Raw genomic sequence first — 15,812 nt, 5'->3', positions numbered from 1 at the left:
TCAGCTCTTTAGTTTTCTAGAGTCTGAGGACAAAACTGGTAGCAGAAATCAAAAGCTGTGTTCAGACATATTTTTTTCTCTACATTGAGATTTTGTCCAGACAGAATCAATCTGACCCACCCCTCAAATCTGAGTCAAGTCAGGTTTTTAGTTAGTTACGACACAGCCTGAATACTCTGCTTGGCTGCTCAAACTGGACGTCCGATTGTATTTTACTTCAACGACAACAACATCAAAACTGGCATTGCTACTCACTCATGATGCAGAGTACCAACTCCTCCATCACTGAGTTTTTCTTGTGCGATGGAGGAATTCTTGTGGAGTTCTGCACCACAACGCGGCAACGACATCGTTCGGAGAGTGAGATGACGCTGTTACCAAAGCAACCCATGTACATGGTTGATCATGACAATCCTATCAGCGTGTAAACAGGACATAAACCTCTGAGTTGTACTGCATGACGGCAGTGCTCTGAACGCAATGTTTAAGAGGAAGGATCATTCAACAAAACAGCCTGTTTAGGAGATATTTTATATAAATAATAATTAAAAAATATTCACTGGGAAAAAAAAAACTAAATGGAAATCAGAAATCACCCAACAGGTCAGCAGTAAATTTCAAGGCTTCAGTCAGTCAGTCTTTCCCTTTCATCCAGCTCTGTACAGCATGCAGGTTTTATGTTGGTAGTAGTAGAGTACTATAATAACTCTCATCACAGATTTAAATATAGAATTATTCTTGTTATCTTGTTCTCTTTAATTTTTTTCTTTTTTTTTTTTACACATCACAATGTGTCTCGAAAACTGCCATTAGGGTTCTGTAAAAACAAAGGTGGTAAAAAGAAACCCAGAAAGGTGTGCGTGTGCGTGTGCGTGGATGGGTGGGGTACAGGGGTGATGGGATTTGTAATATCCAGTGCGACACTGGACTCTCTGCAAGATGGGGTGGAGAGAGGGGAAATTACCAGATGACAGAAATGGATGACAGGACCTGAAAGGTGCCAAAACATGGGGGAGAAAAAAAAACTATTTTCACAGCCAGTGCCTCAGTCTCGGAGCAGAAAAAAAACATTTCTCGCTGTCCTTCTCCTCCACATCACTCAAAACACTTCTTCGCATCTTCAAAAGGCTCTGCAGACCAGTGGTCCAAGGAGGTATAGGAGCATTTATCATCAGCAGATTTCTCCCATGACTGTCGGGATTCCAGACACAGGACGGCAACAGATAAACCTGAGAAGGACAGAGACACATGTAAACCTTTTGTGAACATTTTATTTTTAGCTGTGCTTGACATATGGCCAGACTTCCCTAGATATTAAACACACATGGGTAACAAGCCCACAAAAAGAATCAATAGAGGCATCATTATTTAAAGGCGAGGGGCAGCTCGACTCCAACAGGGGGCACAGTCTACATTTGGATTAGACAGAAGACCTCAAAGTCAGTGATGTCATATTAGCAGTGGAAATGATAGAATCTGAAAACAGAAAAGTTGACTCAAAATGTCTAAATATTATTTGACAAAGTAGGTCTGATATTACAGGTCGGACGACATGGATTTTTCTATGTCTTGTGCTGTTTCTGATTTTTTTAAAAACTGTTGATTTTTTTTGTGGTCCACATATTTAGCCAGTTTTCCTCCACCTGATAAAATACAATTGTTTAATGCCAACAAATAACAGAAATTAACTGCTTAACCTCAGTAAGGTTGAATGTCTCTTCTTCAATCTACCTTTTATATCTGTAATGCAGTGCAATCATATCATGTATTTTCACTAAAAAACATGTAGAATCTTATTAAATACATTAAACAGGTAAATGAAAAAAAACAACAAAACACATATGGATGTGAAAAATGCCAGTGATTTGATTTCACTCTGCAGACACCGTTTTGCTGAACTTCAGAATCTCCTAAAAAAGCGAGTTAAGACGTTTTTTCCCCCCTTGTGAGCAAAGTTTATTTCTTTGCACTTTTCATCAGATATTAATAACAAAGTGCTTCACAGTGAAAAATAAAAATGCACTCAATAAAACCAGATTTATTCGAACCGTATAAAGAGACACAAGATAAAAACAATTAGTAAGAAAGAAAGGCCGTTCTTTTATTCCTTAGATATGGATGTTTTATTAAAGAAGTTCCCTTGTAGAGCTCATATTTCGGTTTATATTTATTTTACAGATTACACTCAATTTCACCATGCTTGCACATAAAGATGGGTTCAGTAATTATATTTAAAAAAAAACAACTTTATTTGTGGCTCTCTGGAGAAACCTGTTGCCCACCTCTGGACTAGTATGACACAACAACAAGACAAATGGAAAAAGATTCATACACAGGGATAAGGAAGAGAGACAAACACTTCACAGCCCACTTTATCTCATCCAGGATGAGTCATTGCCTGAGAAAATTAATAAACAGTATCTCTGCACTGCAGCCATGACAAACAGCCTCATGCCGTGAGTGGTTTGTATGTGCGAGTTTTAAAGAGCACACTGTGGGTGGTGACTGGAAAGAGAGGACGACAACCTGTTAAATTAGTGTATACACTTGCAGCATAAATCCTCTCCTCCTGAATCAGATCCTTCTATGAACACCTGGGAGGGTACTATCGAGATAAACCTGCCAAGACCAGACCAGACCAGTCCAGATGTAGTTTTTATGACTGTATGGGGAAGCACTGATGTGTGCGTCTGCACAGCAGTGGTGAGTCACAGCACTGCCCTGTGAATATCAAAACTCTCTCTCTTTCTCTCGCTCCCTCTACGATTTCCTCCTGACAGATCTTCATCTCCACATCTGTGTCTTTTTCAAATACATCCCCCATTTCATCCCTCCAATCTTTTCATCTGGTACTGCTGCACCTTTTTCTCCATCAGTGTTCATCATAATCTTTCTTTCTATTGAATAAACGAGTAGGGAGGTCCCGATCAGCTTTCTTGGTCCCTGATCCGATCCATCTACTGTAACAGTCTCAGTCTGATAGCTGCATTTGCCAAAAAACTGAGCTGCACAAATGTCAGTCAAACAAATAATGTTCCTGACTTAGGTTTAGAGAGAAGCAAGAACAGACTCCTCTGTAATCTGTCCGTATTGCTGCTGCCGCAAAGGCTGCAAGTACCTGCTGGTAGAGAAATAGGGAGAGAGAGAGAAGGAGGGCGGTGGTTGTCACTAGCTCTCTGTTACTAAAACCACTGCTGTGTGTGTTTGCTGAACAGGTGATTTAATATTGGCGTGTTAAGTGAGTTTATTCAGGACAGAGAGGACAGAACCTGACAGGGATCAAAACGAGACATCACACTTAAATACGAGTCATTATATCAAACATGGGTAATATGAAATAAATGCCACTGGTATATGGTGATCTCTGATAAACGAATACATGACAAGATCAGCTCCAATGCAATTCTAGGGTTTAGGATATCCTAGATTCTGTTAACAGTCTACACACTCACCAGGTGGGTCGATGCTGAGGGAGGAAGTGGAGGGAGGGGTCATTGCTGTTTGCAGGTGGACAGCTTGCGGATCTTGCTGGCTGTGGAGACTCCTTTGCGCGAGGGGTTGGATGACGAAGAGGAACGGCGCTCGGCTTTGGCCTTGCTGTTCAGAGAAACCCCCTCTGTCCCGTTCACACAGACCGGTTTGGCTACAGCTGGACTGTGATCTGCGTTCCCCTGATCCCGATGCTCCTCGTTCACTTGTCCTAAGCACAAAACAAACCAGGTCACACTTCCAGAAAAGTGCCGACACAAGCACTGCTTCATTGGCTGCATGTTAGGTAAAGTCATGAGTGTGCTGAACGGAAACCACCAGAGACCTGCTGCTGCACAAGCTATAAACATGTTTGTTTTTTAACAAGGAACCTTTAAAAAGCAAATGGCTGACAGAAATGCAGCTGGTGCCGTTTGATTATTCACGCCGTTTCAGATGCATATTTTGTTCGGGGTTTAAGACGGGATATATTAGTGGCATATCATTGCATCATTTATTTGAAATGCATGTTTTTTTTAATCACCATATAACAAAAAAATGCTGTATTTTTCAGCAGCAACAGCAAAATGTCAGATCAGATAACTATGAGAAATACTGTGTTGTCACCTACAACAACCGGAAACGTGGTGAGTGGAAAGAAAAAAAAAAAAAAAAGCAGCCCTAACATTTGTATGACTCATACATATCTCAAGTGCAGAACAGTGAGTGTGTGTGAGCAAGTTTGTCATCGAGCTTGAGCTGTGTGTGAAAATGAGTTTCTACTCTGCAACAGCGGAGGATATTAGACACGGTGAGATGTGGTTACTAATAAAGAAAGAAACGGCAAATTAAACCGTTTCATTTACCACGTTACAATTTCATTTTCACTCAAACAACTGCAAACTGTGAGCAAGCGCGTGTGTAGGCGTGAACCCTGGAAAACCATTCAAACTCCCACACCAAAACCATTTCAACCGCACTATTTTTAAACCGCTTCATTCACTTTCTGAAGCTCCATTTGCTTTGTATGTGGGGCATCATTTCTAGATGCCAAAAACTGACTAGTGCATTTTTCATTGCTGGCTTTTACCGAACGACATATAAAGGATTTGAATTTTAGAAGACATTTTTGTATTTTCTTTTATCAGAGGGCTGATTATTCATGCATTATTCTTTTATTTTTTTTTTTTATCCCAATAAAATCCAAATAAATAAAAATCACAACTTGAAAAGATAGAATTTCCACAACCAACTACAATGGCCTGTAAGCTGTATTTTCTGCAAGTTTTCTTTAAAAAAAAAAACAACTGACATCATTCATTCTCCCAAATGCCTCAGGTACACATCAGTAACTTCCACCCACTGTAATCAAAGCACTGAGTATGGATTCTAAGTATGGATTCTGAGTATGGATTCTATGATTCAAATGGCCAGATGCCAGCAAACAGAGAAGGCAAAAGAATAAAATCAAGCGTGGCATGTCACGCCAAACCGGAAAGTGACTGATGACAAGTAAAGACTTGAGTGTTGAGTGACAAAAGACAAAACACACAGGGACTAATCTCACAGTCAATAACATTTAAGAACTTGTCAAAACACAACATATCAACTAATCTCCGATGACTTGTATACCGTAAGGCTGCGAAAAAGAGAAGCAAACATGTAGGAATGTTTTAATGGTCTGGGCTCACCTGGCACTGTGAAGTCCTGAGTGTATATGATCTCATCCTCTCCGTCATAGAGCTCATCATCATCCTCCTCTGTGTAACCGTGTAGGTCCTCCAGGTAGGGCACCACTGTCATACTCCGCCAAGGGTCCCTGCTCTCTGAGCTGGCAGGGAAGGGCACGGGAGGCTCAGACGGAGGATGTTTCTTCCGCACCCAGCTGGCAGAGACAGGGGGGGGGGGATTGACACATCAGTAATGTCATGGATTTATCTGCATGTTTGTCAACTTCCTGTCTAGTTTTTGACAGATCAATGATTTTTGTGATGGGCAGGTGATCCCCCAAGTATGTTCCCTTTTACATTTTTGGTAAGAATCTACCCACTGACTGACACAATTATCCCGTTTTTAAGAAAACCCTTATCTTTAATAATGGGGGCAAAACTGTAAAACAAACAAACATCTCTGTTAAAACTCAGACTTAAGCAAAGTTTGGCATGTGTAGGCAGGATGAGACCCTCTGCCATCAGACTCGGTTTTGGATCTGTAAGTATCTGATCCAAATTAGAAATTTGGTAGCAATTTAAATTTAGTCCCATTTAGTTTAGTCTTCTGGATCCAGAGGATGAAAATGTAAGACAAATCAAAAGCAAGCTAAACGGTCCTCCTGGAAAGACAAAGCATCTAAAAAGCGGCATGTGGGTGTATTTCTGGTTCTCTATTATCATGCAAAACATCTGCCAACTAAGCTTTTAGCTTAGCCATTAGCTCCACCCAAGTCAGTGAACGACCGGCGGGGGTTGCCGCACTTAATTTTTGGAGAAAGCCCAAGACAGTAGTAGGGGTATGGGGTTCATCAATCATGAATACTGTACAAAGAATGACTCACTTGTGTTGCCTTATGTTCTGTATGGAAAACCTCTTCATAGGATCGTACTCAAGCATTCCTAAAAAACACACATCAAAGTGAATTGACTTGGTTTTTACAGTACACTCTTGTGTGGGGACAAACAGCAAAAAGGAACTCAAATTAATGCAAAGTCATGATTTCCCTTGGTGTCCAGAAATCTTGCAAAGCTCAAATCCCCTATGATGTACAGTGAGGAAAAACAGCTGCATCACTGCAATGAAGATTTTATGCCTTAGCGTTGGTTGAGTGTGTGGGAAAGACTGAGTGATAAGACAGCACTGATGCAGTGCGTATCCAGACCTAATAATATAATTGTCTCCCTGTAGGCAGACAGAGGCAGCATGCCGAGTGCTGATAGTAGTGCTGCGCTTGCTGAAGGACACCTTTTGTGGCACAGGGCTTATTTTAGACCATGTTATTATGGACTATCTCTCGGGGTGCTGCGTCATCACACACAGACGTCACACTCTCACACACAGTGGGGGATGGAGGGCCGGTGGTATAAAGCAGTTTCTTTTTCGATTAAATGTCACTGAAATACTGTTCAAAACACGTTCATTGCAGTAATTAAAAAAATTGGATTTAAATCCCGATTTTAAAATGTGCATAGTGGGTTGATTCCATAAAAGGATAAATAGTGCAATAAGTGAATAAATCATTCCACCTTCTTTAACTGGGTTTCTTAGTTAGTACAAACAATCTTACTAGCATTCTCCCTGGATTTTATAGACATGGTCATATTGCTGCCATTGACTGTAAAATCACCTTTTATAAATGTTAGCTTATTATTTATTAATATATATAATATATATATATATATATATATATATATATATATATATATATATATATATATATATATATATATATATATATATATACATACATATATATATATATATATATATATACATACATATATATATATTTTTTTTTTTTTTTTACAATGGGACAGAAGCATTGCAGCATTTCACTCAAGAAGGCAATGCCTCACTATGATATGTTTAGTATTCTGCTGCTGGCTCAAGATCAATGGAAACTACGTCAGCAGCTGGAGGGATTTCTACAGTTTGGAGAAAGCCTTCCCTGCTGAAGAGTCAGTATCACAGCACCACCTGCTGGACACACGGAGGCAAGCTCTTAGAGCAGCTACTGCAGCAGGGAATTCCTTGTGATTTGCTGGCTGGCTCCAACTCCATTTATTCAGTTAATATTCTGAAATGCTACATAAACATTCACACAAAAAGGAGAAACACACCAAGAGAGAACTTACCAATTACTTTGGTTAAAATAATTAACCTCTATAAGTAAGTATTGTTACAACACCAACATTTAGAGAGAGGCGTTTAATTTCTCCTGAAAAAAGCTTTCTGAACAACACCAACCTTGGAGCAGGTCCGACAGGAGTGGTCCACACTCCTCGGGAATAGTGAAGTCTCCTTTTCCAATGTTTTCAAATAGCTTATAGATGTTGTCCCCCTCAAATGGATACAGACCCGTCGTGATATTATATCTAAATGGAAGAAAGCAGGTATCAATGAAACACAACTCTAATTACACTGGTTGCTTGTGAGACACTGAAAAAAAACTTAGCAAACAATTTGTCTATAAAACACTATGAATTTTATCCCTGATGTAACTGAGAACTCACAGTGTTATACCAGCAGACCAAATGTCTACTTTAAACCCTGAAAAGGTGTCCAGTCCATTAGCAATCTCTGGAGGCTGAAAGGCCGGAGAGCCTTGACTGGTGCGACAAGTGTCATCCTCTGCAAATGGGTGAAGGGCCTGGAAAACACATTACATATGAATTGTAGGAATGTGAGTGGTTTTCTGTTTAAACAAATATACTGTCTATACATGTTAAAAAAATAATAATACAATATTATATTCCATCCAGGAAAATTTGGAGCTGCATGGTGCAGGAATAGCAGCAGCTGTGATTTGCACATGCAGGCAGTTGTTTAGGGGAGTGTTTGATTTGCTTTGTGTTCTATTGACAAAGCATTATTTTTCAGTATCTGTTGATTTAATATTAAGTAGAGAAAATTAATTGTGCAGCCCTACTGAAGATCCAGGTTTACTTTTAGCAGTAGAGCCCACTTCTAAAACTGCTGTGGGCATTTTCTGCCATAGTCTCAACTGTATGCAACTGTCTTGCTTTACAAGTGTTAGGTGGCTGTTGTGTTTCCACCTTGCTTACATTGGTCATGATGTAAAATGCGTCATTCCTGTATACAGCGTGGGAATGTTGCCAGGCAACATGAGCACAAAACACTGCTATACAGTACTAAGGCCTTGTTTAGACTGCAGCCCAAATCAGATTTTTAACCATATCCAGATTGTATCTAGCATGCCACAGTCGACAGGTTAAAAGCATGGAAAAGAACAACACCAGGCATCACTTGTCTACCTTCACCACACGTCCCACTCCACTGCCATTCCAGTGGTGATGGCAACACAAAAGGCGGCATAACTCAGCATTCTCCTCGGATCACTTGAAATATATACTGTGAACATGACCGGATGTGTTTACAAATCCGATTTGGGTTGCAGTCTAAAACAAGGCCTTAGACACACAGAGTTGCGTGGAGCTGATGGGCTGAATGAGCGTTGTGTGAAACCATTTAAAACGGTTTGAATGTAATGGACATTTATTTATTTGACAAATGTACACACTACAACCTCAAGTTGCTGAAATAATGTAGACACGGGGAAAAAGAACACTTCACAAACAGCAAATACCATTAACTTGCACACCTCACTTACCTCTGCCACTCCCAGGTCGGAGATTTTAAGTGCCCCGTCTGTGGTCAGCAGCAGATTCCCTGGTTTAATGTCTTTGTGAACTATTCCCTGGCTGTGCAAATATTCAAGGCCATCTAAGAGTTGGCAAAAGTACCTGCAAAGAGAGAGGGGACTATGATCTGATTTGCCTTCATCATCACTTGGTGCTTTAGCTTCAGTGGCTTTCTGCAGCAACCACACATTCACACAATCTATGGTCAGTTATTTTAACAGCAGAGGCCCTGCAGTTGAGGATCTAAACTTAGACTTGGAGCAAAGGCTGCAGAGACGCACAGACTAAATATAGCAGGCAGAGTGAGAGAAAGAGAGAGAAGAGGACAGAGGAAATGAGAGAGACTTACCCGTGAGCTTGAAATACTGGAAACCTTTTCTCTGGGACGCTGTCCAGCATTTCTTGCATCCCACATACGCAATACTCCATCACCATATACGTAAGTCAGGAGTCAAGGGGATTTTCCAAACACAACAAACAAATCTCTTAATTAAGTGAGTCAATTAACGATCTAATGGCTAACAGAGATAATTAGTTATGGAAATAACCCTCCAGCAACAACATTTACTGTCTGTAACTCATCGACTATCAACAATCAGCTCAAATACACAGTAAATTCACAAGAAATGGATATATTTTCTGTTTCTCTTCATTGTAGAGGACATCCACCAACTGAATGACATTCTTGTGTAGGAGTCTTCTTAGCAGCTGAATCTCCCTATGAATCAACAAAAGAACACAATTCATGGAGAACATCAGGTAAGCAAATAGGCAGGTGCTATACATAATTTAATAGGCCCTTTGTTTGGTGCCAAAGTAGACCGAAGGCTACAAGACATACATCAGCACTCCTATGACATTGATAACATGAGCACAAGTTGATTTCTAAGTGCAGTTGTAGTTAGTCATGTATCTGTTCACGAAAGTAACATACCTAACATGTTTTAGTAATCAGGCAAATGTGAGTAGACTGTGTGATACTGTAATACCAGTCTGGTTTTTTTTTCTTATATGGAGCAAAAGACAACACTGCACAGTGTGGATAAAAAATTATACCTAAAAAAAATTGTAAAATCCAAATGCACCCAAAGAGGAGGGGGAAACTGGTGTTACTAATGTGAGACTTGTGGGAATCACAGGGTACCTCACGATACATGGTCCACGATACCAATAATATCATGATTTTACTGCGATAATCCATATATTGCAAGATAATTATATCACGATACATCACAATATCAGTCTGAAGAATACAAATGGGAGGCGAAAAGTGCAGGATTTCTCTATTTATTCACAACACAGGGACCAAAGTGCATAAAGTCTATATATTGAAAGTGAATACGTCATCTCTTGACGTAACTTTCTCCACGATTAACCTGCTGTAAACTCCCTCTTCTTTGGCCAGGTAAATTCCACCCAAGTTTTCCCTCCTTCATTTGAGCAGCGCCGCTGCAAGGAGACATCAAGTAACGACATCAGGCGAGTGAAACTGGCAGGGGCCGTTTATTTTAGAGCGCCTTCATTTATTCATTAAAATATCGATATTTGCTGTGGCATATCGACCATCGCATTGCACGAGGACGGACATCGATATATCACCAAATTGATATTTTTCGACTCACACCGACTACGCCAGGACAATAAACAACTGATGAACATTTGCATCAACACACAACTGATGCGCAGTGCGCGTCTAGTTTATGCCATGTGTGTGCACCCATGTGGCCTCCTGTCATTACCAACAAGGGCATGGCTTTCTTGGGTTGTTGCCATAGAAATGGGAGTGGCATCACTCGATAAATGCCTGTATGAGCATGCCCGTCCCCACGGTAACCCTGTGAAAGCAGGGAGTGTGTGGAAGACAGGAATGTTGTACAGAGGCTGAATGGAAAGGCTACGGGGCTACTATGGCATCCACATACAGATGAGCTTTTACAGGCTCAAGGATCCTGCTTGCTTCGGCTATAAAAACATGCAGTCACTGCTATGTGAGAGGGATTTAGAAAAAAGGAGCACAGGAAACACGAACATAGCGCTGAGGTCAAATGAACACAGTGACACAACAGTGTTGCTTGTCACGTCTGCTTTGTCCTAAAACTGTGCATAAACAGGATTTTAAAAAATGTAAACAAGGTCCCAGACAAACCACCACATCACCGAGGGAAAAAGAGAAGAGCATTTTAATCTAATCTAATTAAAAACAACAAACACACAGTAATAAACTGCATGTTTTTGCACCATGATTACTCTCGGTTAAGCATTTTCCATTTTTTATCTACGACTACCTTCACTTGCAGCAAACACACACCAAGCTGTCATGCGAGACGTTTTCAACAGAGGAACAGTCTGTCCTCAAAGTAGCTTTCTCTCACAAGGACCTTTTATTTATAACTGAGACGCTGAACCTCAGTAATGTTCTCGTCCTCTGTGTTACATTGCAATATTACATTATGTCAAATACGGTCTTCGCGGCACCAGAGGATTTTGCAGATGTGGGTGTATTTCACACTCGGACAACATGTCCGCCTGGTCAACACAGGACTGCAGCATAAGTGTGTCGAGTAAAAGGACTGAAGGGGTCAATTGTTTTGTGGTTTTTGATCGGTAAATGATTTTGATTCTGTTGTTTTCACTTCGACACTAAAACAAACCACTCACCACAAGGGATGGCATTTTTGTCTGAAGCTAAAGACAAAAACAAGTAGTCTCACACTCAACTAGCACACAACTCCTCTAACAAAGGCTAAAGAATCATACATGTCTTTCTAGCTCTTATAAAAGAAAAGACAACAAGAAAAAGCAAACCACCTTCATTTTACATCAAGAGCCAAAGATGATTTCCTCCACCAATGGGGTTATGTTTTCAGTGATGTTAGTTTTTTTTTCTTGCAATGTTTAAGTGATAGTGAGGATGGAATGGGGTTGACTGTGTGAAGTGATTAATGTCTACATACTCCCTGTACTGTGAAGCAGCCAGAGTTGGGCAGTTTTAGTCAATGGAGTCCAGTGCAGAGTAGTGAGTATTTTACAAAGCGACAAAATAAAATTTGCTTGAAAGAAAATGCTGGTCAAAGACAACATTTTAACATAGCGCACACTTCAGCTGGTGTCAATTTTAATAAGTGAGCCTATTGGTAGAGTTTCAGCTTTATGGTGTTTTTGATGGAATAATTCTTCATGGTTGGCCGTCGAGAGCAATAAGCATTTATCTCACGAAATTGCTGAATGACCAGGTTCTGTGAGCAGTACAGTTCACTTCCAAACCCCACTGGACTGAGAAAATATATGTGGAGTCATTTAGCGCTGATGTGCCTGATCAGAACTGTGAACTGATTTGACAATGGTTTGAATGTTTATATTTTAAAATGACACATCAGTTTAAAAAATGTCTTGGTGTACAATATAATACTTAACTTACACATGTTTTCATTGTTAGCTTAAATGTTAATGTTTCCCTAACTTGTTTTTGCATCATCTACAATGCCTGTCACTGATTTCTACACTTCACACCACCATAGCACAGACTCCAGTGGAAATGGCAATACATGGCAGATTTATTTTACTCTAACTGAACAAAAAGAGCCTCAACTCTGTTCACCTCACCTCACCTCTTTCAGTTGTCACGCTGCTGTTGCACTGGTAGAAATGTATTCAATTCCGCATGAAATTTTGTTGTACTGTGTGAATGTGCAATTAAAATAAAGATATTTTATTCTATTCTATGCTACTTATACACTGAAGAAGAACCTGGTCATCAAATTAGTTTGAGAGGCTTCAGTAAAGTCAGTGTGGATATTTGACTAAGAGCAGAGTGCATTTTAAATTGCAGCCTAAAAAAAAAACAACCCCCACACAATCCTGCTGCTCTTCTTTCTCTTTCTGTGAACTCATTTTGACATTTTTCTTAAGCCTTGTCTTTAATTAGTAGAGGCCTGCAGCTAATGGTTGGAGTAATATTTAATAAACTACAGTGTGATTAAAACGTCTGATATTCATCAGAAAATGGGCCATGTGAAAAAAAAGTAGGAATGAATAGAAATCAGAGGCATTGAAACAGATTAGAAGGAGTGATGATATGAAGACCGGCACTGCTGTTAGAAGTTTCATCCAACAACTTTATAGCTACAAGTAAACTTACCTTGATTCAAATATGTAATTAAAACAGTTAATGGTATGTATTATTCATTTACAAATTCTAACACCTATAGTTCAAGCATCATGTCTGAAATTCTTTGATCTTTAATGCTTAGTTAAACAAGAAAAAAAACAACTCACTTTTTCACATTGGCTTCTCCATTAGGGATCCTCCTCAACTTCTTCTTCTTCAGTATCTTGACAGCCCTGCGACAAAGTGTCTCTGAGTCCAGCATCTCTTTGACTTTGCCATAAGATCCCTCCCCTAGCAGATCCCCCATCAAGTATTTTCCTATCAGTTTTGCCCGCTTCCGCCGTGGTTGGTAGATCACCTCTGTAGAGTCAATGCGGTGAATAAAAGTATCCATCTCCATCAGTTCATTTTCATTTAGATAGTCAAGATGATGCAGCTCCCCGGCACTCATGATTGACAGTTCAACAGCTACAGATTAAATTTTTTTGCAAATAGCTATGACTGCTGCTGGAGAGTAATCCAGCAGCAACCTTTCAGTTAGTGAGTGTTTTGATTCCAAATGATGGAATGCAGACCAATTACAAAATACTTAACATGAAAGAGGGGGCGGTCATGCCTGAGAGTTAAGGGGGGAGGTGGGGGATCAATCCCAATTTGTAAACATTAGGACTGTGCGGTGCAGACAGAGATGAGTCAGGTCCTGTTGAGTTAGTGCTTTACACTACACATCATGTACTAATAGTGCAGTTGAACACGAGTGAGGAAGATAGTAAGTCTAAAATGTAATTCTTCTCTTCTTGTTGTCACCCTCCTCTATATGAATGCAGCTTTAGAAAGAGGAGAAACGTCTTTCTTCAAGGCTGTGCAGGACAGCAAATCTATCGAAGCTTCATGGTGCATAGTATAGTTTTCCTCGCGACACATATACGTGCACGGCTGGACTGAATCCAAGCGCAGGTCTACAGCCAAACAGTATGCAGCAGTATCAGTCGAATCTGTGGTGTCAGCCCGGCTCCTGGGAGGCGACTGACTGAACCAGCCGATGTGTCAAGCCGTCCTCAAGTGTCCTCCATGCCACAACGGTCCCTACAGCCCGGTGCCTGAAAACATGAGTAATTTAAACTTTAATTAGAAAACACGCATGGCCTTCACCCGCTTCTGGGTTAAGTCAGCAATCTAGCATAAAAAATGTCCAGACGTCAACATTCATCAGTTAATCTCACTTAATTTCTTCATGTTTTCAATGTCAATTTCTACCACATAGCTATATTAAAGCAAGAGACCATAACAGTTACGACTGATATACTGCTGAGTTAAACGGGCATTTAAATGTTAACAGTGGCTAGCTGGTAAGCTATAATCTGCTTGAATGAACTAGCTCATCATCAGTAACTTGCACTTTTTGGCCACTCGATAATAAAACATCTGGTGACCAATGCAGGCTTTAACACTGACGTCTGTATTCAAATAGCCAGAACACTTCGATTACAGGTGCAAATTGACTGTGTTCGGTTGGAGAGGATGAACCAAACGGCGTCACACAACTGTAGCTAGCGGTGGATGTAGCGCTAGCTAGCCAACTTTACCGTGCTTGGAGATTAGCGTTAGCCAACTTCGCCTCATTTGCCGGTGTAACAGAGGAAATCAGCGCGACGAGCTTTGTTCTTCGGTTGCAGTGCATAAGGCTCAGGCTGCAACGACACCAGCATCAACGCTGACACCCAACCCAACTATCGACAGAAGAAGAAAATAAATCACACGAATCCAGCTATCGCGAGCTAACCGTAGTTGCGCTGATTAGCAAGCCACTCAAATTCCAATGTAAATGGCTAGCTAGCTAGTTATTCTAACTAACTCCCGGACCGGGTCTCACCTAAATCCTCGTGAATCCCGTTTTCGTTGCAGGTTGCAATTCCTCCTCGTGTTGCGGTCCGTGGTGAAAGAAATGTTTTGATAAGGTCTGGCAAGGTATCAGTTAAATTTTCTGACTCTTCGTGCTACTCTTGCCACTCAGGTTGTCGCCATCTTGTTTACCTCCCCCCAAACTCGCACTGACTGACAGCTCATACGTTAATGCGTCAAATCATAGTTTTTTCTTTCCTAGAGGAGAACGTCAACAATGGGTTTGTAATTGTTTTTTTTGCTTATTTTGTCATGTTGATTTACTCGAGTAATCTGATGCAATGACATCAAAGGACGGTCCTAAGAGTAGACGCACCATTTTTTGAACCAATGATTATTCTCTATCAGTGAAATAAACATTTTCACTGGCCACAAGCACTCCCCCCACCAATAGATACAAGCAGTTGAAGATGAAAAATAAAACGCAACTACAGAAGCTAATTTGATTTCTTTATCTACAAAAATGACTAATATTCCCTTTCCTACACCTTTAGAAATGTATATATATATATATATTTTTGAAATATCCCAAATAATTCATTAATAAAGTAATCAAAGAGACATCACCAACTACTCTCCCAGTTTATCTCCCCTATTATGCAAGGTTAATTATTTAAAAAAGAAATCACCACCAAAATGTTATTTTTTCCTTGGGCCATTAACTACACCCACAGGCAATTCCAGCAAAGTCCATCATTTACTCTGAGTTATTCTGCTTAGAAACATAGGTAGAAAAACATTACTTCCTCTGGAGGTAATAATAAGTTGCACTCTAGCATTCAACTAAGACGTTCACCATGCCACTAACTAATCTTACCTAGTACTACAGCTAAATTTGTCTCCGATTGATGTTGTGTCCAACACGACAGTGGCTCTTGCTTAGCTAGGATGTTGGAGTTATATTTATCCCATATAAATTACCTTGGGGGATGGCAAACTGAAGGTCTCGTTTCACTGAC

The 15,812-nt window shown here is 40.2% G+C and overlaps 1 protein-coding gene across 2 annotated transcripts; it reads right to left on the bottom strand.

Annotated features, from left to right (window-relative positions):
* Positions 1-3,475: 3,475 nt before the first annotated feature.
* Positions 3,476-15,120, bottom strand: stk11 (serine/threonine kinase 11). 2 transcript variants are annotated; one of them, XM_058640525.1, is made up of 10 exons: positions 14,825-15,120; positions 13,119-14,051; positions 9,478-9,561; positions 9,193-9,282; positions 8,813-8,945; positions 7,695-7,831; positions 7,429-7,556; positions 6,023-6,080; positions 5,160-5,353; positions 3,476-3,700 (listed from the first exon to the last, which is right to left on the bottom strand). In XM_058640525.1, the coding sequence occupies exons 2-10, from the start codon at positions 13,400-13,402 to the stop codon at positions 3,492-3,494; spliced, it is 1,317 nt and encodes a 438-aa protein (XP_058496508.1). In that variant the 5' UTR covers positions 13,403-14,051; positions 14,825-15,120; the 3' UTR covers positions 3,476-3,491. The 2 variants fall into 2 exon arrangements, with proteins under 2 accessions (XP_058496508.1, XP_058496518.1); XM_058640535.1 differs by lacking the exon at positions 14,825-15,120 and adding an exon at positions 14,538-14,666.
* Positions 15,121-15,812: the final 692 nt, after the last annotated feature.

The sequence above is a fragment of the Solea solea genome, chromosome 1 (assembly GCF_958295425.1).
Source record: "Solea solea chromosome 1, fSolSol10.1, whole genome shotgun sequence".
NCBI lineage: Eukaryota > Metazoa > Chordata > Actinopteri > Pleuronectiformes > Soleidae > Solea > Solea solea.
The sequence above is the reverse complement of the archived record's forward strand: the minus strand, read 5'-3'. Positions and strand labels throughout refer to the sequence as shown.